The sequence below is a fragment of the Alternaria rosae genome (genome assembly GCF_020736505.1).
Source record: "Alternaria rosae strain MPI-PUGE-AT-0040 chromosome Unknown BKA58scaffold_2, whole genome shotgun sequence".
NCBI classification, from domain to species: domain Eukaryota; kingdom Fungi; phylum Ascomycota; class Dothideomycetes; order Pleosporales; family Pleosporaceae; genus Alternaria; species Alternaria rosae.
In genome coordinates, this window is record NW_025763571.1 from 92,314 (window position 1) to 115,166 (window position 22,853).

A 22,853-nucleotide genomic window follows, 5' to 3' on the forward strand; every position below is an offset into this window, starting at 1 on the left:
TGATAGAGACAATTTGTCGCTTACGACCTGTGTTTTACGAAGAACATGTTTAAAAATGACGAACTCAAGTCACGACTGACAGCGTGCGGCTAATCTAGTATGCTTTCAAGTAATCCACCTTGATTAGCCCTCTCGTGTAATCTAATTTCGCAATATGAAGTCCCCGCGCGTTGCTTTCCACATTACGAGGCGGGTATTGACGCTTCTGCGACACCTTCAGCCCGCGGCAAACTTGCTACTACTCCTTAACTTCTCCCCAAACTTCCATAGCATAAACGGCGCTGGGACACCCAAAGCCAAGGCAATAAAGCCCAGCACGCTATTTCCCCATCCAAAATCCAGCTTGTCATACATAGCCGGTGCAAACAACGGAAATCCAAACCCAGCCAACGACCTGAGCACCGTCGCCGCCGCGATAGCACTCGCAGCGTACCGTGTATAACTGTCAACAAGATAAGTCTGTATACACTGAAACCCCACAATAACACCCGCGCAAAATATCGCAGCACCGATATTAGGCATGATCCAATGTACCTGCGCTTGTGCACTCCAACCATACCAAAACAGACCGATTGGAACGAGAAGAGACGCGGGAATCATGATTGGAATGCGAAACTCTGGTTTACCGATGCCGTTGTTGCGTTTCTTAAGGCGGCGGTAGAGGGCGTCATTAAGGGGTGCGGTGATCTGTGTGCCGAGGAAGAAGCCAATGCCCATGGAGATGAAGTTCAAAGAACCAATCCCTATAGTCATACCGTAACGTGTGACCCATAGGCTAGGGAATGTCGACAGCATCAGATACATGAGGCCATATAGGTAAGCCATGTAGCAAGCTAAAACTTGCACAATGGGCTGGGTGATGAGTAGCTTGAACGGCCTTCTCATAGCGATTTTAATGGTCGTTGCAAGTGTGCGATCAGGATGGTCGAACTCAGTGTGTAGTTCCTCGTTGCTTGTCTCTTTACGTAATTTGTTTCGCTTCCACTCAAGGAGCTTTGGTGCGTATGTTTCCTGCAGAAAGAAGAAGCCGAAACATTGCACTATTGCTGTGAAGATCGTGGTGGCGTAGAAACACCATCTCCAAGTCGTGTTTTGAGAGATGAATCCACCGGCAATAGGCCCGATAGCTGGGCCCAATAATGGAGCCAATGAATAGATTGCTATGGCTCGGCCACGCTGCTCAGGAAGGAAACAATCGCTGAGAACGCCCTAGTAAGTCAATTAGTGTTTTATTTTCCAACGGCATTTTTCGGGAAGAGAGTACATACACCACCAATAGCTAATGGTGCAGATCCGCCTAAACCACTGAAGAACCGGAATGCCATGAGCTGCCCAGATGTTTGAGCAAATCCACATCCCAGATTCCAAGCCAAGTAGAACAAGTTTGACAGCTGCAATACGATGACTCGTCCATAAATCTCCGATAGTGGGCCTAGGAACAGCGGTCCAATTGCATACGCCAGAACGAAGATGGATAAGGTAAGCTGGGCTTCGACTTCATTTGTGATACCGAATTCGGCACTGATGCTGCTCAGAGCTGGCGAAATCATGGACGAGGATATTGGCGAGACAAGGGTAAAAGAAGAGACAATAATAGTTGCTGCCCATTTCCGCTTCATGGACCCTACCAGCTGTTAGACTACAACTTATCTGTGCGTAGTTGGGGAAACCAAACCTACAATTCTTTGGATTATGTGGGTCGAACTCTGAATCCCATGTGACCTTATGTATGTCAGATATTACAGTAGCAGTCAATATTTGTTAGGTAGACTATACCAAATTTGGGTCTTTGACGGACCGCGTAGACTTTTGCTTTTCTAAAGGCGATGGTGCCACCACATCATGCTCGTATGGAATACCACCCCTTATCTCCTCGTAAGTCGTATCTTCCTCTTGAGCGGTATCGTCTTTTACTTCTTTCCCACCTCTGTCATCGCCACTGTCGCCGTCGCCATCGTCACTGGACGAGTTCTCGTCTCGCCTTTCAGTCTCAGTCTTGTGCAATGAACTGGCGTCATCGTTGACATGAGTCCCCTCGCCATCTTCATGGTGATAAACCGAATGATCGTCTGGGAATTGACTGGACAAGATACGGTGTAATGGCGCGTTGTCGAGTCGCCGTTGTCGGGATACTGATCGGCTCCTGGATGACCTTTGAGCTCGTGGTCGTCTTGCGCTTTCCATGGCAACGTGAGACTAGGAAGTGGCGTGCACAAAGACTGGGTTTGCTGTCGAATACGTGTAGCAGAATGTAATTACTAATGTAGGGCGTGAATTTCCATGTACATAAATATAACTCGTCTGTGTTTCTAAAAAGTTATGGTGAGCGAAACGATATCGCTATGCCGGCGTTCAAGCCCGGAAAGTGAATAGATAGAGGTCTTGTATGCGGCGAGCTTCACCATTGTGATCGACTCTGCACGCTCGGTTTTAAGCACGCGTAGGACGAATCTCCGTGGACCGCGTGCCCCACAACGTTAGTCCTTTGATTCAAATGCCATCGGTGCATCGGTGGACATTATTTCCCGAGTGTAGACTGAAAAGGAGTGGATACTGTTAGTCATACAGGGTTATCTGGGTGTGGCGTAGAAGCTTGGTAATATTGTAGAGGTCGGTGGTATGGGGTGACGTCAGGGGTTGCTGATTTCCGGCGCTACTGTCGCGTCGTGTAGATATATATCCGATGTGGTAACTCCGACCTCGAGCCGAGACGAAGAAAAGTTCTGTACGCCCGCAAAGTACACAAAAGTATGTTCTGGGCCGTCGGTAAACAAAGCCTCATCGTGGTAAATAGACAGTAGTGAGCCGGAGACTGAATTTTGTACACATCTGATCCAATACATTCCATGCTATGTCGTACATATGCGCATACGATGCGAGTTCTCAATTCACCACTACCAGGGGACGCGGAGTCAATTTTGTGCCATGGCTGAACAGGTTATCGGGGTCGTACTGGTGCTTAAGTTCCTCGAGCCGCTTCACGTTTGCGCCGAAGATCTCGTTCGCCTCAACATCGGCAGTTGCATAATTGCCGTACTGACCTACACCACCATCCTTTGACCGTTCCGAGGCAGTTTCTGAGGCCTTCCTGAGAAGGTTTCGTGAGAACGTACGAATTTTGTCGTCGAGTGAAGGATCGAACCTGCGCTCTCTTTAATATCAACTCCTCTGTGTTGCTGATTCGGCTTACCATTTCATCATCACAGCCACATTATAATAATCACCACGATTCGAGAAAGCCGTCTTGTCGTTGGAAATCTCCATGACCTTCTTATAAGGAACGGCTTCGAAAAGCATCATGCTTTCGTTCATTCGCTCATGCGACGCCACAAAAGCGTTGAACTCAGCGTGAAGCTGCATAGCGAAGTTTGGGTCCATGGGGAGTCTGAAAGCGCCACCACCGAAAAGCTTACGTCCGTCAAAGCCGGCTCCTTGATTAAGAAGGCTGTTCAGTTGAGGATAGGGGATCATGGCGGTCATGTTCGCTATTGGGCCGAGTTCGAATAAGTCGGTAAAGAAGGCGTTTCCTTCTTCTTCACTGCCATTGTGAAAGATCTGGCAGATTATGACCGGAGTATTCGCGGGTGGTGGGGCAGAGAAGCCCATGAGTAATGCTTGGTTGCCGTCGTTGGTAGCATGAAACTTATTTGCAAACTGAACGACCTGTGGTAGCTTATCCGGGAGGAAAACCAGCGGCCCCGCAAACACATGGCTCCTCTGTTGATGAACCTGGAATGTGAATGCCGTCACTACTCCAAAATTCTGACCTGCGCCTCGCACAGCCCAGTATAGGTCGGGGTTTGAGTTCGCTGACGCGACAACTTGTTCACCAGAAGCGAGGACAATGTCAACGGATAATAGATTGTCTACAAGATGTCAGTAAGGCAAGCTTCTTTAATACTTGTTGATACTGATACATGCACATACCAATCGTCAAGCCGTACTTTCCTGTAAGGTAACCATAGCCTCCTCCTAGAGTCAAGCCCCCCACGCCGGTATGGTTGACGGTGCCACCTACAGTTGCAAGACCAAACTTGGCAGCCTCAACGTCGACATCTTCCCAGATAGTCCCACCGTCTGCCTTGATTGTTTTGGCATCCACATCGACAATCACCTTGCGCATCTTGGAAAGATCGATGACGATGCCATCTTGGATAGACGCAGCCCCAGACGTGCTGTGGCCTCCCCCTACATAAAGTGAGTCTCTCTCACATGTAAATTGGCTATACTCTAATGTGCTTACCACGGACTGTGAAGGGGATTCTGTGCTCCCGTATTTGAGCTAAAGTCGCGGAGACGTCATGGGCGGACCGAACTAGGACTACAGCAGCCTTTGCTCGTATAAGTGCGTGAACATGATGTAAAAGTTTTTCTATAGAAAGGCAGAACTAGGGAAACGTACAGCTCGTTTTATGCAGTGCTCACTCCACCTCTCAATGCTCTTTTCGTACTCTTCACCATCGCCCGGAAATAGGACTTCAGCAGTCGTGTTGTCGAGTAGCTTTTTCAGCGACGGATAGTCAAAGTCTCCAGACCCCAGGCCCATTTTGATAGTTTCGAAACAACTAAACGATGTTGTACAGTTGGTGGGAGCCATCTCTAGCGGGGCGCAGGCTGAGTAAACATGTCGGCAGGCATTTGGATTGGGCAGGGCTTAGCGCGTGGACCCTGGATTCAAGATGCGGCGAACTTTGCCTCGGGCGGCGAGAATGCATTGTTCGACAATATCAAGGTCGGCGTTCTATGATGCTGAAGACGAGAGGCTTACCGTCAGTATGTGCATCGTGCCGACTAAACTTTGCCATTTCACGGGCGCGTAGCGCAAGATTACCGTCTCAGACACGGCACGCGCCGCAGCAGCTACGCTTGGTCGCCTCAGAGCCTACAACGCCACGAAGAGCCTTCTCTACAGCCTTTGGAAGACGGCAATTGCAGCAACATGCCCCACGAAATACTGAAGACGTGCCCCCCTCGGCAGCCGAGGCGGTTAGCCACGAAGTCAACGCGCGGAGAGCGAGGCAGCAGTTCGGCGATACGTTGCCGCGGGACCACTTGACCGACGACGAGTACACGATATACAAGAGGCTGTATGGCCCAGCCGTCTTTGCAGATGCTGCCGAAGAGACGGAACGCGTTGACGCTGCAGTTGACGACGAGATTGTCGAGCAAGAGGGACCCGATGGCTCGATCGTCTTGCTGAGGAAGGGGGTGGACGGCCAACTCGAAGAGATTGAAGTCGTGGAAGAGGTCGATGCCGAAAACGAAGCAGCTGCTGAGCCGGACCAAGAGACAATGACACCCGAAGAGTGGGAAGCGCGCAGGGAGGAAGAGGCGCAGGCATACCACGACGACGTCTACGAGCAGAGTCGACTGCAACAAGAGGAAGCAGAGGCCTGGGAGGACGTAGATGAAGTGCAAGAGGAAGACGGCTTCATGCGCGCACATCCATTGACCATCGCGGGCCGCTTCAAGCCATCGCCTTCGACCGTCTTCCTGCCCAAGGACTCGCTCGTCGACCCTACCGCGCTGCTCCTGACGCGCGCCAACCACAAACACCTCGCCGAGTCTGCGAACCGTATCTTTGGCGGTCGTGGTTTGCCTCACTCCGCCAGCACGACCCCCGCACGCTTGGGCCACGAACAGAAACCAATTCCGCTCGACCCTTCGCAGTCAGATATGGGCAACATCGAGGCTGATATTTACATGGCTTCTGTACAGCCAGGTACATACGCAAGTGTCATGAGCGCCATGGTTGAAGTGCGTCGCCGGTTAGGCTCAGGATGGCTGCAACACATGCTGCAGGACAAAAAGGGCGGCACCATACTAGACGCTGGCTCTGGTGGTGTCGGTGTGCTCGCATGGCACGAGATGCTAGAGGCCGAATGGCAACGTATGCACGAGGAGTCGGGAAACACGTCGCTTGGTGCTACCCCGTTGGGAAAGGCGACTGTCTTGACCGCATCTGATGCACTGCGCCACCGTGCAAGCAAGTTGCTGGACAACACAACATTTATCCCGCGACTGCCAGAGACTGTGACAGCGGCTGACGAGGGAAACACGCAGCAACCGCGCAAGTTCTATGACGTGATCATTGCGCCACATACACTTTGGCCTATCCGACAAGACTATCTTCGCAGAGAGCAAGTCGAAAAATACTGGTCTCTTCTGAACCCCAAGGGTGGTGTTCTGATTCTCATCGAGAAAGGCCTACCACGAGGCTTCGAAGTTGTAGCCGCTGCCCGTTCATACCTTCTAAACAAACACATATCTTCTCCCGGCTCAGAAACTATCGAAACGCTACTCGAATCCCAGGTGTCAAACCCAAACGAAGATACTAGATTCGCTGAGAAGGAGACGGGAATGATCGTTGCACCATGCACAAATCACAGCACGTGCCCGATGTACCAGTCTACAGGTGTGAGCCAAGGAAGGAAGGACTTTTGTTTCTTCAATCAGCGATACATCCGCCCTCCATACCTTCAACGTATCTTGAATGCAAAAGACAAAAACCATGAGGATGTGCAGTTCAGCTACCTAGCCGTTCAGCGTGGACGCGATCAGCGCCTTCCGCGATATGACATCCTCGGCAAAGGGTTTGTGCAAGGTGAAGCATCAACCGCCGCGGCTTTTGAAGGGCACGAATGGCACGCATCATCAGACCCAGAAACCGAAGAGCCCGTCATGGCCTCATCTGCCGACGTGAACCCACTCACCTTCCCACGTCTTGTGCTCCCCGCACTCAAGCGCAGAGGCCACATCATCCTAGATGTGTGCACACCTGCTGGCACGCTAGAACGCTGGACCGTCCCACGCTCCTTCAGCAAGCAAGCTTACCGCGACGCGCGAAAAGTCCGCTGGGGTGACCTCTGGGCCCTCGGCGCAAAGACGCGGATACCACGTAACGTACGTCTCGGCCGTCCAACCGACGAATTCGACAAAAAGGGCAGGAAAGTCAAGAAGGCAAAACAAGTCACTATTGAAATAGGTGTTGGTGAGAAAGATGGAAGGACTGTCGAGGAAGGTCCCGCAAAGGTGCTTGGCAAGGGAGGGAGGTTGTTGGTTGGTGACCGCGATGGACGGTATACCGCGGATCGGAAAATTCGGGGTAGCAAGGGAAGGAAAGGGAGGAAGCAGAGGGTTGAGCACGATGCTTATGACTTGGATGACGTATGAATGGCGACTATAGGTATGAGTGGTGTATTGTACGATATGGCCGATTCCGCGGATTCAGAGAATTGACGCTCAGGTTAAGTCTCCTTCCATTTTGCTTGCTGCACGGCACATTTCCGTTGCATTTCAACCTACCAAGCGGCCAAACATTCCGATTCGCCAAGCCATATTGATTGGTAAGTCTTCGCTTGGCACCGATTACGTCCTATTTGTAACTTCTCATGCACGTTCCCGACGTTCCTCCTTCTGGATTCGTCCTCTTGGCTTCTCACCTACTTAACGACTGGCAAAGAGCGAGGATGTATGAAAGTAAAGTCCGGGGTGATTGTGCTGACATGCAGGTATGCAGCACATATTACAAATGCGATTGGACTCTGGAAGCTGGCGGATGTATGGGAGGTTGCGTGATTGTTCGTCCTACTGCATATAAGTATCGACGGAAAGCACATGCATCTTCAATAGGACCACCAACCGTTTCTGTATCTTGGCTCCATTCTTCTCTTGTCTTACTGTACCGCCCCACGCACCTGGGCAGCATCAATCCAACATCATGTCCACCAAACCCGTCGCCCTCATTCTCGGCGCAGGCCCCAATGTAGGCTTAGCCATAAGCACCTCATTCACCACCCTGAATTACCGCGTTGCAACTGCCTCCCGATCCGGCACCAACAGCATCAACCCCGACACGGGTATCCTCACCCTGAAAGCCGATTTCACAGCGCCAACATCCATCCCCAATCTTTTCTCGCTCGTGCTTAAAGAGTATGGTACATCGCCCAGCGTTGTGGTTTGGAACGCCGCCGCGCTGACGCCTCCTCCTGCGGAAGAGAGCGTGCTATCCATACCCCCGGAACAATTTGCAAAAGACCTGAATGTCAATACCGTGAGTCCGTATGTAGCAGCGCAGGAAGCGGTCAAGAGCTGGGAAAGCATGGGAGAGGAGCATGTAGGGGGTCAGAAGACGTTTATCTACACAGGCAATATGCTGAATCAGACCATTGCGCCTGTCCCGCTGTTCTTGACACTGGGTGTGGGAAAGAGCGCGAGTGCGCATTGGGTTGGCATGGCAGATGCTTTATACAAGGAGAAGGGGTATCGGTGAGTTTGTTTTTTTCTCTCTACGCAAGAACTTCTCTTGCTGTCAACGTCTGGGTTAGATATAGGACGTTCTGCTAATATCGGGATATAGGTTCTTCTATGCAGATCAACGACAGCATGGTAAGAAAATGACTATACAAACTGCATATGAGAGGTACACTGACTTCATAACTTTACATTTGCAGATGGTGAGCCCATGCTAAACGGTGTGGATGGCCCTGCGCATGGCGCGTTTTATGCGCAGTTGGTGCAGCAGGAAAGGGATGTACCGTGGTTGGCTACGTTTGTCAAGGACAAGGGCTATGTCAAGTTTTAGACGTGCCAGCATCGCGACGTTGCTTGAGAGGTCGAGCTATGGAAAGATTACATGCACGGGTCATTTCTATAGATGAATTTGATTGATGTCAACATGGCCTATATACAGACGACCCGCTGCCGTCGACTACGACTGCTGACCCAACGCAAACGCTCTCGTTATATGCCATACAAAGTAAAATGGGTATATCCTCCTTCCGGCTTGTGACACCGGTGCAAATGCTGAAAAAAAGAAAAGTAGTGGTCCCTGTAAGTCGAGATGTACACTCGGTTGACGCCCAATGATGCAGCAAGACATAAGAGAGTATGTGTAGACGAAATGTATGATGGATGCTCATATCATCAAGCCGGCACCAATTGTGACGGCACTCAGGCCTGTCTCACGACTGTCCTCGCTCGGTCGTCGCTTTCCTAACGTCTCCAGTTGACGCGCTGTATCCATCTTTGTTTGCGACATGCCAGACGGCGATGGTGGACCTGATGGGCCTGTAGCATCGCTGTTTGACTTGGAGCGCATAGGGCCTAGGTCTTCGCCGAAAGTGATTGAGGTTATGGAATCATCACTGACACCACGAATAGGCGAGCTGGGTCTCTCTGACGAGGCAGCAGCGGATTCAGTTTTGTCTGCAGCGGCTGTTGGTGAGCTGTGGATCGTTGTAAACCTTGCAGAGCGTTTGGATCTCGCGAAACCATGCACGTCGTAACGGGGTGGGTGCGGGGTATAGTCGACGAGCATGTGCGCCTTGACGCTAATGCGGAAGCGTTGACCTTTTCCAAAAACTACGTCGCTGACACGTGGAGAAGAAGCAAGCAACACTGGAGCGCAACGGCGGCGATAACGCAGGGTCTGCGCAGAGCAAGGTCGGATCGCCGGTGCTGATTTGGGATCTGACGATGAGCCACTCTCAGGACGCTCGTCATCGCCTTGCTCGTAGTCGTGCGAAGAGATGCGTGCTAGAGAATCTCTCGCATGCCGCGTTGGGAAACGAACGTCTTCGGGGTCGAAGTCGTCGAGTTCTAGGTCTGGCGCGGGCGCTGCGTGGCTGATGCCCGAATCGCGGGTGCCAGCCAGATGTGGGTAAAGTTGACGGATAATCTGCTCCTGCTGTGCAATGATGCGTCGGCCGGCTTCTAGACTTGTCAGACTCTCCAGGTTTTCTCCGAACTGCGCGCTGTCCAAAATGCGTTGACGCCTGCCTCTTCGAGGAAGACTTCTGTAGCGGGGCTCGCTGCGATCTTCTAGGGGTGCACTGATGTCGATGGCGGCGCAAAACAATTCCACCCAGTTGAGCATGCCTTGCTCAGTCGACGGACACAGCAAGAACTGTTCAAACTCCAGGCGCAGGCGGATGGCATGTTCCCGCACAGGCTCGAAAAGCTGTGGATCCGTTTCGTACAGTTTAGGCCGAGCGACAGCGGGCACCAGGTGGGCGAAAGGAGACTTTGGTATCAACGACGTCTTCTTGAAATCAGATGCCACGCCAACTTCAGCATGCTGCAAGGAATAGGTTCGCAACAAGCGGCCGGGACATGGCTCTTTGTTTTTGCTGAGGAGACCCGGGTACTTTATGCGATGTATGCTCAACTGCGTGCCTCGAAGTATGGCGTAGACATCGTGCCATTCGCGATGTCCCGAGACCTGGAATGGCGAGGATAGTTCCTGCTTGATGCCAACAACTCCTTCTATCTCGACGGTGCAGGTATAGGGCGGAGGTGACTGAGTACTGCGCACAGCCTCTTTCTCTCTCCTTGTCCTTTCGTCTAGGACGCGACGGGTCTGAGGATCGGTTGCGCAAGCATACGAGGGCGGCGACCCGATGGGTAGTTGGGCGTGAGTGTGGTAGGTGTTGTGGTATCCATATGTTGACGTGGCCGGCGAAGGGTTTGTCGAGCGAGGTCGCGGTGCACGTGTTTGAGACATGGCTTCAGTGGTCGAGTCCATGGAGCAGGGCGGTGCGTTGGAGAGTAAATGGCCGCAAGGTCCTGCAGAGCTCTAGGCCGAGGTCAAGGCAGGACTTTAGTGTATGTATTGACGCTGTATTTGGAAGCGGCGCGTGGTGCGAAAGCAGCTCATGGACCTATCGAGGAGAAGGCGCCATGAACGGGTGGCTTGCGGTAGTGGTTTGACGACGGTATCCCCGGACTCGGTGTGTCACAGTGATTTGTTCTCGCCAGGAAAAAGTAAATCGAGCAAACGGACAAAGCCCTGTGTCGCTGTAGAGATGACGCCACAGGAGCTACAGAAGCGAAAGAAGCAGTGGCAGGCGCGTTGGGTATATCTGGAAGCTACGACAGGGGTGCTCCGGCTGTGAAATGAAGTGCGGACGGGGCGCGTCGTATGCGACCGAGGAAGATGCGACACAAGTCTGACGGAGAGAATGACAGTGCAGTGCAGTGCGAATGGAAGCTGACGGAGAAGATGACTGCACGGCGAGGCAACCCTAGCGAGTGTCAGCGGCGCGGTGGCATGATAGAGTTAAGCAGCATCACTTGTTGCTATCAGCTGCCCTGCAGTTGTTGGTGCCATGCAAGGATATCTCCTCAAGGCCCGAACACGTTCCAGATCCCGCTAACAGGACCTAGAAACAGGCCCACCCGCCCCTTTGAGCCAAGTCGAGCCCTGCACCTCTGCAAGCGATCCGTCGTCCGCATGCCACTGCCACGGTGCCGCCGCACTCCACTCCACCTTGCGTGCTTTTTGCTTCAGCTGAGAATCTCGCGCACCTCTGACCGAGCCTAGAGTCACAACACCATCGCTTTTTTGGATGCTCCCACACCACGCAGACGAACTCGGCTCCACCACCATGACACGCTCCTCCCCCTGCTAACGCAAACCGAGCCACTTCGGCTGAGTCAGGCCTCGCCCTAGGTCGACTTTTTCTTGGCTTCGACACATGACGGCTTCTTGCCCTAAGGTCGCGAAAGGCTAATTCGCCATGCGCAGTCACAACAAGTCTTCGTGTGTGCAACCTTGGATGTCTTCCCGTCCGGCGTCTCGGTCATCAGCTAACTGCAATCCCACGGCTCAGGTTCGCGGTACGCTGGCGCAGGCGGCACGCGTTCGCCGCTTATCTTTGTCCTCCGTTCCTCAGACAGGCTCGCCTTTTGGCCTATAGTAACCGACACGCTTAGGTCGCACCCTCCTGTCCGACTCCAGGTTTCGCCAACACCTTCTTCCTGCTCGACTATCTTACTTTCTTCTTTGCCGCTTCTTTTCGAGCATCGTCTTTCTGTCTTTCCACGTCATCTTTCCGTCACTTTCGCGTAACCTATGAGGCAATCCTGCTTGCGCTGCGCCAAAGACATTTCGATAAACAACTTCTGTGGTACGGTTCGCGTTTGGTGAAGAGCCAGACGCCTATCGCAATCTGAAATTAGCCCTAGGATAATGACACTTCGCATAGCGGATATCTGCAGTGATGCACTCTGTGTGTGCCTCACACACTCGTATCCGGCATTTTCGTGGCAACTGGCACCGTTTTCTCGACAACTCCGTCTAGTGTCCCGGTCTTGATCTGAAACCTATGATCCTCTCCATACAGTCATCATCGATCACCTTACATTTAATACATCCGTGACTGGTTACTCTATTCTTCGATGGCAGATCTAGAGCTACACTCAAGTGGGCCTGTTGTTCCCCGATGTAGTCCCCCAAAGAGCGCTGACTAGTATTTGCACGAGACAAGTTAAGATGAGCACATCGTAAACCACAGTCGCTCGAAAATCTCTTAGCGACGCATTCAATCGCATCATAACGAAGGAGGGGGTCAAGAAAAGCAGAAACTTCATTCGCCTCTGATTTGCTTCACGTAGAGTTTGGCGCAAATCTATCTTGAGTGTAGGATAACGTTATCAAGTCTTTTCTTGATGTAGAGTATCACGGACTGTACCCATCTACGCAGTGATCCTGATAACAGCCCGACCAGCAAGCTTCCCTGCATTCATATCCGCACAAAACCGATCAATATCCTCTAAACCACCATGCGTCAGAATCGGATGTACCAGTCCTCGCGAAGTAAAGTCGAGTGCCTACCCGTCCAGTTAGTAGCAGTCTCCCTGGCTAACTCGCGAGAAATACACTTACCTCCTCAACGTCCTTCAGCGTTCCCGTCACACTTCCCACAACATTCAATCTCTTGAGGCACATCAGGATTGGACTAGCTCCCGCAATGATCGACGAATCTTTCGGTAGACCTACACACACCATCGTGCCGTTTGGTCTCAGCAGATGTGGCGCTTGTTCGTAGCCTGCTTTTGTTGCTGCGAAGACGATGACACCGTGGGCGCCATAAGTAGTAATCTTCATGATCTCGGAAGTGATGTCCGAGCATGTAGTGAAGTCGATAAACCTCTCGGCACCGAGAGAGAGGCAGAGATCGCGTTTGGCGTCGCCGCCGTCGATTGCAATAACGCGCATACCCATATGGCGAGCGTATTGAACACCAAAATGACCGAGGCCTGGGTGGTATTAGTATCATGTTGTATGACGATTTCATCTTCGTCGCTGCGAAAGATGGAAGAGGACGCGAAAGCGTCATGGGTATACTCACCTCCACCTGCTCCCGGAATGACAATCCATTGTCCGGGGAGTACCTTACTTCTCTTGCAGGCAACATACGCCGTAACGCCGCCGCACATGATCGGGCCCGCCTCCTCGTCTTTGACACCATCAGGCAATCTCGTCGCATACCTCGCATCCGTTAAGCAATACTCCTGAAACGTTCCCGCAATAGTAAATCCGCTGTTCAGCTGCTTCGGACAATGACATTCATCTTGGCCGTTAGTACAAAACTCGCATCGTCGGCATACAGACGCAATCCATTTGATACCAGCGCGATTACCGATCTGCCAGAGATCTTGCACGTTTGCGCCAACGGCTACAACGATGCCAGCGCCCTCATGCCCTGCGATGCCTTCGGTGCATTCGGCCATCTTGAAGTCCCACTCATCATGGAGCAGGGACTTGTCCGAGGCACAGAGGCCACTATAATTTATCTTGACGAGAATCTGGTCGGCAGCTGGCTCTGGGACAGGAATCTCCTTGATGGTAATCCTAGCGTTGTCGCCGGTGCCTTGTTTGATGGCCGCCTTTTGTGTTTTGGGGAGTTGCATAATGTTACTGTATTCGGGACGATGTGAAGAAAGGGAATATGGCTGAATGAGGAACACCGAGTCACTCCAAATACACCTATATATGTATCATCACGGACGCCCGGCACTCACTGTCCTATGTGCGGGGGTCGAACTTAACGGACCCTGTTCTTGGCCTTTGGCATATCAAATTTGGTACACAGAGAACCCCTCTACCATTGTCAAGACGTTGCGTTTACAACTTACCGTGAATCGTCACCGAAGCCCTCGTGATCCTACGGCACTGCAACTCGGGAGACCAGATCGGATAAAGCACGTTCGTGTCAAGATCTGCGGGGAGTATCCGCTGTGTATACGAACCGAGGATGAGGGGCACGCGAGACTGTGGACGTGCGGAGATGACTAAAGCTTAGCGTGCAAGGCGGGGTACAGACATGAGATAAGTTGGACATGAGCGAGCCTTTTGTGACGGAGTTGAAAGATTCGGGAAAACTACGAGGAGAGAATTATTGGGTTGTTGTTGCTGCTCTCATGCTGCAGTACTTGGTGTCTACGAGGGGTTGAACCTCAGCTCCAGACGCTCCAGGGCGTATCAGAATCACGCAGCCTTCTTTCAAGCCTATACCGAAATCTGTACGCCGACTAGTGCAGTTGTCCTCTGAACCCAGAACGCCGTGCCAAATTCAATGCTCCCATTGTTCTTACCATGCCGTGATATCGTCGACCTCAGCCTCACCAAACGTGCTGGTTTTGGTGGCAGCCATACCAGAATCGCTTGTTGCGGTCTCTACATTTGGTGTTTTATTCATGATCTCCGGAAGCTCGGTCTTGAGGAAGCCTAGTAAGTGTTTGTTTACCTGCTCAAATTCCAGGAGGAAGGCGTCGTGACCGTCTGGAGAATCGATGGTCTTAAGAGTAGCCTTGGGAATACACGCGGCCAATTCCTTCTGTTCGGCAAATGTGAAGAGACCGTCCGATTGTATACCTAGTACAAGTGTAGGCTGTTCAATCAAGGAAAGCGCATGATGAAGGGCCGATACTGGATCTAGTGTGTCGGGTGTCTCGCCTTCAGGATAGCGGTAGCGGGATACATCGTGCGTATCCAGCTTTCTTGTAATTGCGATGTAACAATTAGCGTCAAAACGCTTGATGAACTTGTCGGCCTGGTAACGGAGGTAGGACTGTGCTGAGAAGTAGTGCGGCGCTAGAGGCTTCGATGAGCGCGGGAATTGACTGTTGCTACTTGTTGAACTTGACCTTTCGAGGTTCGGAGTGGCTGGGTCCGATGCATCATGGAATTCGAGGTCGGCATGTGCGGCTGCAGAACCGGGTATGGCGGTACTACTGTTTGTCCGCGACATGAGACGCGGGGAGCCAGCGTTCTTGTGACCGTGGTTGTGTATCGCCCAGTGTTCGTGGGAGGGATTCGACGGAGTGGTCGGTCGCGGTACAGTGTTGATGCTCTGTTTCTTGGATAGGTCTGGTGTGTTGCGTCCAAACCTTGATTCAAACGAGTCGCGGCTTCTGTAAGTCAATAAAGCAGACATGCGTGCGGCTCCAAGCCCGGTCGATGGAGGATCTTCATATGCGTAATAGCCGTCGTCGTATTTGGGGTCGCTGTAGATACTTTGCCGTTGGGCTTCGCCCCAGCTGATGCCCCATGCGCTGTAGCGAGCGGAAGTGGCTATCGGGATGATGGTCTTGACGTAGTCTTTTCCGAAGTAGGCAAACTCGAGGACAAGCATACCGCCCATAGATCCTCCAATGACCGCAGCGACTTGCTTCACACCAAGATCATCCAAGAGAAGCTTGAAGATACTGTGCCCGTTAGCGGCTTCCCAGTACAAATTCCAGAGTTTGCTCGACTAACTTGACATCGTCTCTTACGGTTGTCAGTGGAAACTCAGGTCCGTATGGGCCCAGCGAGACGTCGCCGTCTTTTGCTGTGACCGGGCTTGCGCTCCCGTAGGGACTGCCGAGACTATTCATACAGACCACGAAGAAGCGCGATATATCGAAAGCCTTCCCAGGCCCACCTAGCAACGGTCCCCACCAGTCTCCCACGTCAGCGCTTCCCGTGAGCGCATGGCATATTACCATGGCATTGTCTCCGCTGGGCGCGAGGGTACCGTAGGTCTTGTAGGCAACGCTGACATTGTGTAAGACGACGCCGGATTCGAGCGCGACTTGGGGTATGACGGCAAACGTCTGGTCGGGGATAAGTTTGGCGAACGGATTCTCGGGTTGCGACGACACCGTCCCTACCGCATGTCAGTTTGGATCTTGCACGGTCAGAACGCATCAAGGAAACTCGTCTGAATTTCTTCAAAATTTCGCATAGCAGATTACAGCAACCAGCCGTTCTTGCTTTGCCTGTCCGAAATGCTTGCGACGGCAAAAAAAAGTTTAAAGTGCACCTACTGTACTTCCTCGATCCATTGGTAGATCCATAGGTATCCATATTCGCGATATCGTATGTGTATTCGTAGGGAAGAGTAGAGCCTGCGTCGCAGGAAGTCTGGCGTCTCGATCACATTGTGGGGAGTCATCGCATTGGTGTTGAGTGATGCTCGCAGACGCCCGCTAGACGAGGCTCGCCAAGACAATGACGTGCTTTTGGGGATTTGCCTGGCATGCCCGGGCCCGTATGATGCCCTCGATCTGTCAAACATCAACCATCACTCTTTGCCTAAATTAGTCTTTTGAAGTGTCTACCCAAGCCTTGATACTCTTAACACTGTTTCCAGAGTTCCCCGCATGCCCGAGACAAGATTCAAGGCTTCCCTCCGAGTGTTACCCGTCCGCCATTATCTAGGATTCTTTCCACCTACTTGGCGACATAATCACTGCTTTGCGCAGAATAGCGTCACACTACGATCTCTCCCATGAGGTTGTGCAATAACACGAAGACTGTTGCCAAACCCTCGAGCACGATCAACAGACAGAGTCACCGGCTGCCTATCGGTGTTTTAAATTAGAGGATTACACAATAACAACAGAAAAGCTGAGCTCTCCGGACTTTGATTGCGATGGTCATGAGCAAATTGCAGGTTGTTGGCTGGTTTTTATAGTACACAGAAATATATTATTGGCCCAGATACGACTTGTCATCGTCGGAAAGATGCATCAAGCGACTGGCGCAAAGCGTACTCTGATTAGTCAACGGCTGCGAATGGAAGCCGAGATCAGCGTGCAGTATATAGAATTCCTGCGATGGGAGGGAAACGCAGGGACCTGAAGCGATAACGACAGACGCTATGCAGCACGCGCCTCTCGCTAACGGACGCCACACGTGGCTTGCGCGTAACAATAGCTCTCTCTGACCACCCAAACGCGTCATCTTCCAACATCAACCATTATTACTGACATGCGATGCGACGGGTAGTAGTAACAGGCTTAGGGCTTGTAACCCCTCTTGGACTAGGTGATGCGACGTTCACCTTGCTTTGATCCCATTTCTCCTAACGCGGATAGGTGTTCGACGAACCTGGAAGCGTCTGATCGATAGCCAGTGTGGCATCGTTTCCATCAAAGACAGAAGCCCTGAATTCGCGCTGCTACCGAGCCAAGTCGCTGGTCTGGTTCCTCAGGGTAGCAAAATCGATGGCAAATGGAATACAAAGGAGCATCTAAGCCACAGCGTACGTGCCGCCACCCAACCTTCTCGTCTTTGACAATTTTAATTTCGTCACAGGATGAACGCCGTATGGCACGCTTTGCACAATATGCCATGGTGGCGTCCGAGGAAGCTCTCAATGATGCGGGATGGTTTTCGAAGGAAGAGGCCGATCTTGAAGTCACGGTACGGAGGCTCAGCATCCGCCCAACCTGCATCTTACTCACGCCGAGATAGGGAGTATACATGGGATCTGGTATCGGCAGTTTAGATGACGTGTATGATACTACAGTTGCTTACGAAAAAGGCGTGGGTTGTCCCGGCTATCGATCGTAACTGTCAACTGATTATGCTAGGGTTACCGAAAGGTGTCCCCGCTCTTTGTTCCGCGGCTGTTGATCAACCTAGCCGCAGGTCACATATCGATGCGTTATGGATTCAAGGTGGCTATAACCTGCTGGCTATGTTTTTGTTGATGCTGAGACATGATAGGGACCGAACCACGCGGCGACAACAGCATGTACGACCGGAGCACATAGCATCGGAGACGCGTCACGTTTGATTCAGTTCGGAGATGCAGATGTTATGATAGCCGGCGGAGCTGAATCATGCATTCATCCTCTCGCGATATCAGGCTTTGCTAGGGCTAGAAGCCTGGCTACTGAGTTCAATGATCGGCCCACGGAGTCAAGTCGACCATTCGACCGAGAACGGGATGGTTTTGTCATTGGAGAAGGAGCCGGAGTTGTGGTTCTCGAGGTACGCGATCGCTGTGTACAAGGTTGCCGTACCTGTCGTATCTAATCAGGTGCAGGAACTCGAGCACGCAAGGAAGCGAGGTGCGAACATCTATGCTGAAATCGCCGGCTACGGACTGTCCAGCGACGCACACCACATGACGGCACCTCGCGAAGATGGCCAAGGCCCACGTCTCGCAATGAAGCATGCACTACGACACGCCGGCCTCAAGCCAAGCGCTGTTGACTACGTGAACGCCCATGCGACGAGCACCCCACTGGGTGATGCTGCGGAGAACCGAGCCATCAAAGAGCTTCTGCTTGGCGAAGACGGAAAGGATAGAGCTTGTGAAATCAATGTGAGCAGTACAAAAGGTGCGGTCGGACATCTTCTGGGTGCTGCAGGGAGCGTTGAGACCATTTTCACGATTCTTGGGATGCATCATGTAAGTCAGATGTGGTTTTTGTCATAGCCTACATGTTGACGATGATCAGAACATCCTACCTCCGACTCTCAATCTCCAGAATCCAGGAGATCCGGCGGTTGACTTTAACTGCAACTACGTCGCCAATGCTGCTCAACAGCACAGAGTCAATGTGGCTCTCTCGAATAGCTTCGGTTTCGGTGGCACCAACGCATCTTTATGCTTCCGCAAAATCTGAAAGCCGACGATAGTTCACCATATGCGATACAAGCTTCCGGTCGTCAAAACTTGATGCCAAAGTTTTGTGGATTCGCAGTCATTAGTACACCATGATGCTAATTACCCCGCCAGAGGGTCACGATAACAGCTGCTAGCCCCACTTGGCGTCATTTGCATCCCACGGTGCCACCCGTAGACGACAGGAGCCGCATCTGCGATAATTACCTTCCAAGCTTCATTATAGTTGCCTCTTCAAACTCCTTTCTCTTCCTATCAGACTTCGAGCTCAATTTCTCGTGCTCTTTGTCACGCGCGAGGGCGAATTCCTGTAGAATGGCAACCTCCCGCCCCTCATCTGTAGTGGGTAGCGATGCAGGGAGCAAATTATCATTCTTTCGCAATGCATCCAACAAAGCATCTGCATATCATGCGCAGACACCCTACCTCAGAAGGCTTCCATTCGCGGCAATCGCAATCATCATCATCCTCGTCGCTGTGAACCTCCTTGTTTGGGCGGCAGTTGGTATAGTCTTAGTAAGCAAAGAAGCTGAATCCGAATGGCTTTGATCGCATCTGCTAAACGTCGGCAGCACTGGCATACGCCACTGATCTCGACAGCAATCCTCTCATACACTCTGGGCTTGCGCCATGCCCTGGATGCAGATCATATTTCGGCTATCGATCTCATGACTCGCCGTCTCATTGCTGCAGGCCAGCGGCCAGTGACGGTTGGAATGTTCTTCAGTCTCGGACATTCTACCATCGTCATCATCACGTCGCTCATCGTTGCAGGAACTGCAGCGGCTGTGTCAGACAAGTTTGACAATTTCGAGCGTGTCGGTGGCATTATTGGCACTTCTGTCTCTGCTGCTTTCTTGTTGCTCCTTGGTCTTATGAACATCTACATTCTGTACAAGCTCATAGTACAGATGCGAAAGATGATTTCGAGTGACCCTGGTAGTGAGCACGAACAGTTCAAGATACAGGGCGGTGGTTGCCTCTTCCCGATATTGCAAAAGCTCTTCAAGTTGGTCGACCGACCCTGGAAGATGTATCCTCTCGGTGTACTTTTCGGGCTAGGTTTCGACACTTCTTCCGAGATCGCTATCCTAGGAATAAGTTCGATTCAAGCCACGAAGGGGACATCAATTTGGCTGATTTTGATCTTTCCACTGCTCTTCACAGCAGGCATGTGCCTTCTCGACACCACCGATGGTGCGCTGATGATGAGTCTGTACACAAGCACGCAACTTGCGCGCGACCCGATCGCCATTTGCTACTACAGCATTGTGCTAACAGTCATCACTGTGGTCGTCGCGACCATCATCGGGACAGTGCAGTTCCTCAATTTGGTGCTTAATGTTGCTGAGCCGCATGGCAAGTTTTGGGAAGGCGTCGAAAAGCTGGGCGATGCTTGGGATATAGTTGGTGCGTTGATTGATCGCACTAGAAGAATTGGACACTAACGGAATGTAGGCGGAGCTATATGCGGTACATTCATCGTTTTCGGTGGTCTCAGTGTTCTGCTGTACAAGCCTTGGAGACGTCGCATCGATAGGAAAAGAGTCAACAATGCGCACTTTGAGCCATTACCTCAGGAAAACGATGCGCCTAGCTCAGACGAAGAGCACAATCGAGGTATCGTCGCATCGAGTAGGACGCAGGCAAAAGCGGTGGAGGTGGACATCGAGCCAGTAGAAGTCACAGACGCTGGTCCTGCACGTTGTTGAAAACTTTGTGTCGGCAGCACCAGAAGTTGCCCTTTCAATTTGATGTTACCCGACGGCCTGCCTATAGCCTTTACCTCTTCCGATCCCGAGTTCATTGTTTGTCAAACTGCGAGCTCATACATGTCAAGTCGAACGTTCTCCCAGCGGAATCTTTCGAAGACGCTATGACGGCCTGAAGAGTATAAGAGACCGCTGTAGAGATCTGCTGGAGCTGGCCGTTCGAAGTGATGATGTATGAAGAGTCTATCAGAGTCGTAAAGCATTGATTGAAAAGGCAAATTGTGTACATCTGAGGAGGTGCAGCTTTATGACCGAAATTCGGATTCCTTTACGACAGTAGCAGGCTGTAGATGGGTGATGACATGGGCTTGCGTTGTAACGAGCGGCAGCTGCCGAGCCGATGTGTCTATGATGGAAGGGCATGGTCGGTGACCTGCAACGCTCCTCCACGATTGTACACAACCACGAGAACCTTGGTGCCATCTCTAACTTTTATAAGCTTGAACCCAAGCTTGCGCGGCATTCAAATCTCCCACTTTGCAATCTTCAGGACAGCTTCCTGAGTGCCAAACACACGCAATGTATTGCCAAACTCGTTCCAAAACTTTGAATCAAAGGCTGGAATGAGCTCCATTGGTTGTCGCTTAACCTGCTCTAACGGCACCCATCCCGTCTTATCTTGGACGTAGACGTCATTTTCCCATGACCCGCCGACGTCTTGAACCTGTTCGTCCCATTTCGCAAGTTCACTATCTTGACGAAGCTTAACCTCTCCGTCATCTTCAGTTGAGGAAGATTCGGCCTCAGGGCTCAGAGCTTTGAGCGTGTCGAATAGGTTCTTAGTTTCGAATCGTTGTTGCTTTGCCTCCTTTTTCTTAGCCTTGGCCCTTTGTTTCTTTGTTTTCTTGGGTTGAGGCTGCTCCACTGGGGGCAGGGGAACGGGCTGGTCGACCTTCTCGCGTCCATCTTTTACAAAATCCTGAACATCTTCCGCTAACACTCCCTTCGCTTTGTTACGGGAACGGTCGGGCAATGGTGCCGGAACCTGTTCTCCTCGCTCCGCACCAAGCTTGGCGGCGAGCTTGATCATGATGGTGGCAGTAAGGAGGCTGTCATAGCCTGCTTCGTGGAAGGCCTCGGCCTCTTGGTATTTCGGATGGTCGACATGTGTGACGATGTGGGGCAACGGCTGCTGACTTGAATTCTCGGCAATATCCTGTAGCGTAGGGGAGGCGTTGAGGTCGCCTTCAGCATGAGTCGCTAGATATTTAGTGTCGATAATGTTGGGGAATAGCTCATGGATGGCATCCTGGAAGCCTTGCAGCGTATCCTGTACGGAGTTAGCGCGTTGTCCAAATGAGGAGATGTTGCACATGCAGGCAGTTGGCCGACAAAAGTACGATAAAAGTAGACAATGTCAGTGAACATATTGTGGCCGACTAGCACGGGCTGCTTGATCTTAAGTCTCTCTATGGCTCTGTCGTAGCGATCTCTTATATCATGTGCGTCGGCAGTGACAATCGTGCCAGTAGTGCGTGCGACATAAAGTGGATCCGCGCGATTGATGTCGCCGCCCTTGACTAAAGCCTCGAAGATCCAGCGGAAACCGGTTTGTCGGACAATGGATTCTTTGACGCGGTTCTTGATCCTGCGCATGTTGTCGGCCTCACGCACGGGGTCTAGATGGAGGATACGAACACACTCTCCGCGTCCTATAGACACCAACTCTGGGAACTCGGCGCGCACGAGCTGATGCACGAGACGCTTCTCGAATCGCGTGATGACGGGTATCACGGGCGATGTGGAAAGTCCTGTGTGAGTTGTAATGTCCAAGGACGACGAAGTGCTAGATTTCCATTTCTCAATGGCTTCCCTCACCCTACGCATAAAGTCGAGCGACTCGACGTCAGCCGAGTTGAGCTGCAGATCGGGTATGGGATTCTTGTTCTCGAGTCGATCCCAGGCCATCCGCTTTGCCCGCTCTGCTTCCTCGCGGGATAAGTACTGTACGCCTGTGGCAAGTGGGGCCCCCAGGTCGAAACCGTTGTTGAGAAGAAAGGTACACGCGCCGCTCTGAAATTTGATCTCACGCTCAAAGTCGATGCGTTCGTCAAAAAGCGGGCTGATGTTGATGTTGTAAGGCCTCAAGACATATTTGTTGGCAACGTAGTCGAAGCGCGCGCAAGTGATACCTACCTGTAGGATCTGATAGCGATCAGCGCCCATCTTGGTCTCGGCATAGCGCTCCTCCATGGTGAAGCGCGCCGGGCCATGTGCAGGTTTGTCTTGGATGCGCGATGGAATGCCGGACAGTTCGAGATCAAAAGACACAAAATCGGCCTCGGATATGTGGATGAAGATGGCCAGCAAGTGGTGTGGGAAGGTAGCTGCGTCGACGTCCATGTTGGCAATCAGAGGAAATGGGGCAGGCGCTGTGTAGAGCTGTGTTGGC

General features: G+C 51.9%; 10 protein-coding genes across 10 annotated transcripts; 4 read left to right on the plus strand and 6 right to left on the minus strand.

Annotated features, from left to right (window-relative positions):
- Window positions 1-98: 98 nt before the first annotated feature.
- BKA58DRAFT_75270 (MFS multidrug transporter-like protein) lies at window positions 99-2,533 on the minus strand. The gene is made up of 4 exons (XM_046175854.1): window positions 1,777-2,533; window positions 1,680-1,722; window positions 1,269-1,624; window positions 99-1,209 (listed from the first exon to the last, which is right to left on the minus strand). The coding sequence occupies exons 1-4, from the start codon at window positions 2,182-2,184 to the stop codon at window positions 217-219; spliced, it is 1,800 nt and encodes a 599-aa protein (XP_046028313.1). The 5' UTR covers window positions 2,185-2,533; the 3' UTR covers window positions 99-216.
- Window positions 2,534-2,883: 350 nt separating this feature from the next.
- BKA58DRAFT_451058 (uncharacterized protein) lies at window positions 2,884-4,546 on the minus strand (the record flags this gene model as incomplete). Its single annotated transcript, XM_046174374.1, has 5 exons — window positions 2,884-3,142; window positions 3,191-3,866; window positions 3,928-4,188; window positions 4,244-4,331; window positions 4,403-4,546. 5 exons carry the CDS (start codon window positions 4,544-4,546, stop codon window positions 2,884-2,886), a joined length of 1,428 nt encoding a protein of 475 aa, XP_046028314.1.
- Window positions 4,547-4,746: 200 nt separating this feature from the next.
- BKA58DRAFT_309493 (mitochondrial small ribosomal subunit Rsm22-domain-containing protein) lies at window positions 4,747-7,173 on the plus strand (the record flags this gene model as incomplete). Its single annotated transcript, XM_046167249.1, has 1 exon — window positions 4,747-7,173. The coding sequence occupies one exon, from the start codon at window positions 4,747-4,749 to the stop codon at window positions 7,171-7,173; it is 2,427 nt and encodes an 808-aa protein (XP_046028315.1).
- Window positions 7,174-7,636: 463 nt separating this feature from the next.
- On the plus strand, window positions 7,637-8,647 carry BKA58DRAFT_375186 (uncharacterized protein). Its single transcript, XM_046169401.1, has 3 exons — window positions 7,637-8,268; window positions 8,360-8,388; window positions 8,454-8,647. Exons 1-3 carry the CDS (start codon window positions 7,721-7,723, stop codon window positions 8,582-8,584), a joined length of 708 nt encoding a protein of 235 aa, XP_046028316.1. The 5' UTR covers window positions 7,637-7,720; the 3' UTR covers window positions 8,585-8,647.
- Window positions 8,648-8,751: 104 nt separating this feature from the next.
- BKA58DRAFT_75233 (uncharacterized protein) lies at window positions 8,752-10,723 on the minus strand. Its single transcript, XM_046175853.1, has one exon. The coding sequence runs from the start codon at window positions 10,523-10,525 to the stop codon at window positions 8,918-8,920; it is 1,608 nt and encodes a 535-aa protein (XP_046028317.1). The 5' UTR covers window positions 10,526-10,723; the 3' UTR covers window positions 8,752-8,917.
- Window positions 10,724-12,477: 1,754 nt separating this feature from the next.
- On the minus strand, window positions 12,478-13,695 carry BKA58DRAFT_309613 (chaperonin 10-like protein; the record flags this gene model as incomplete). Its single annotated transcript, XM_046167257.1, has 3 exons — window positions 12,478-12,612; window positions 12,668-13,041; window positions 13,134-13,695. 3 exons carry the CDS (start codon window positions 13,693-13,695, stop codon window positions 12,478-12,480), a joined length of 1,071 nt encoding a protein of 356 aa, XP_046028318.1.
- Window positions 13,696-14,060: 365 nt separating this feature from the next.
- Window positions 14,061-16,447, minus strand: BKA58DRAFT_75434 (Alpha/Beta hydrolase protein). Its single transcript, XM_046175859.1, has 3 exons — window positions 16,096-16,447; window positions 15,545-15,935; window positions 14,061-15,492 (listed from the first exon to the last, which is right to left on the minus strand). The coding sequence occupies exons 1-3, from the start codon at window positions 16,133-16,135 to the stop codon at window positions 14,376-14,378; spliced, it is 1,548 nt and encodes a 515-aa protein (XP_046028319.1). The 5' UTR covers window positions 16,136-16,447; the 3' UTR covers window positions 14,061-14,375.
- A 144-nt stretch (window positions 16,448-16,591) lies between these two features.
- BKA58DRAFT_75341 (3-oxoacyl-synthase-like protein) lies at window positions 16,592-18,847 on the plus strand. Its single transcript, XM_046175855.1, has 8 exons — window positions 16,592-17,098; window positions 17,149-17,315; window positions 17,369-17,476; window positions 17,528-17,599; window positions 17,647-17,733; window positions 17,783-18,049; window positions 18,105-18,473; window positions 18,523-18,847. Exons 1-8 carry the CDS (start codon window positions 17,047-17,049, stop codon window positions 18,688-18,690), a joined length of 1,290 nt encoding a protein of 429 aa, XP_046028320.1. The 5' UTR covers window positions 16,592-17,046; the 3' UTR covers window positions 18,691-18,847.
- On the plus strand, window positions 18,848-20,576 carry BKA58DRAFT_75342 (high-affinity nickel-transport protein-domain-containing protein). Its single transcript, XM_046175856.1, has 3 exons — window positions 18,848-19,205; window positions 19,262-20,099; window positions 20,148-20,576. Exons 1-3 carry the CDS (start codon window positions 19,005-19,007, stop codon window positions 20,399-20,401), a joined length of 1,293 nt encoding a protein of 430 aa, XP_046028321.1. The 5' UTR covers window positions 18,848-19,004; the 3' UTR covers window positions 20,402-20,576.
- A 348-nt stretch (window positions 20,577-20,924) lies between these two features.
- Window positions 20,925-22,804, minus strand: BKA58DRAFT_435236 (ribonuclease H-like domain-containing protein; the record flags this gene model as incomplete). The annotated part of the gene is made up of 2 exons (XM_046173320.1): window positions 20,925-21,731; window positions 21,794-22,804. The coding sequence occupies 2 exons, from the start codon at window positions 22,802-22,804 to the stop codon at window positions 20,925-20,927; spliced, it is 1,818 nt and encodes a 605-aa protein (XP_046028322.1).
- Between the last annotated feature and the right edge of the window lie 49 nt (window positions 22,805-22,853).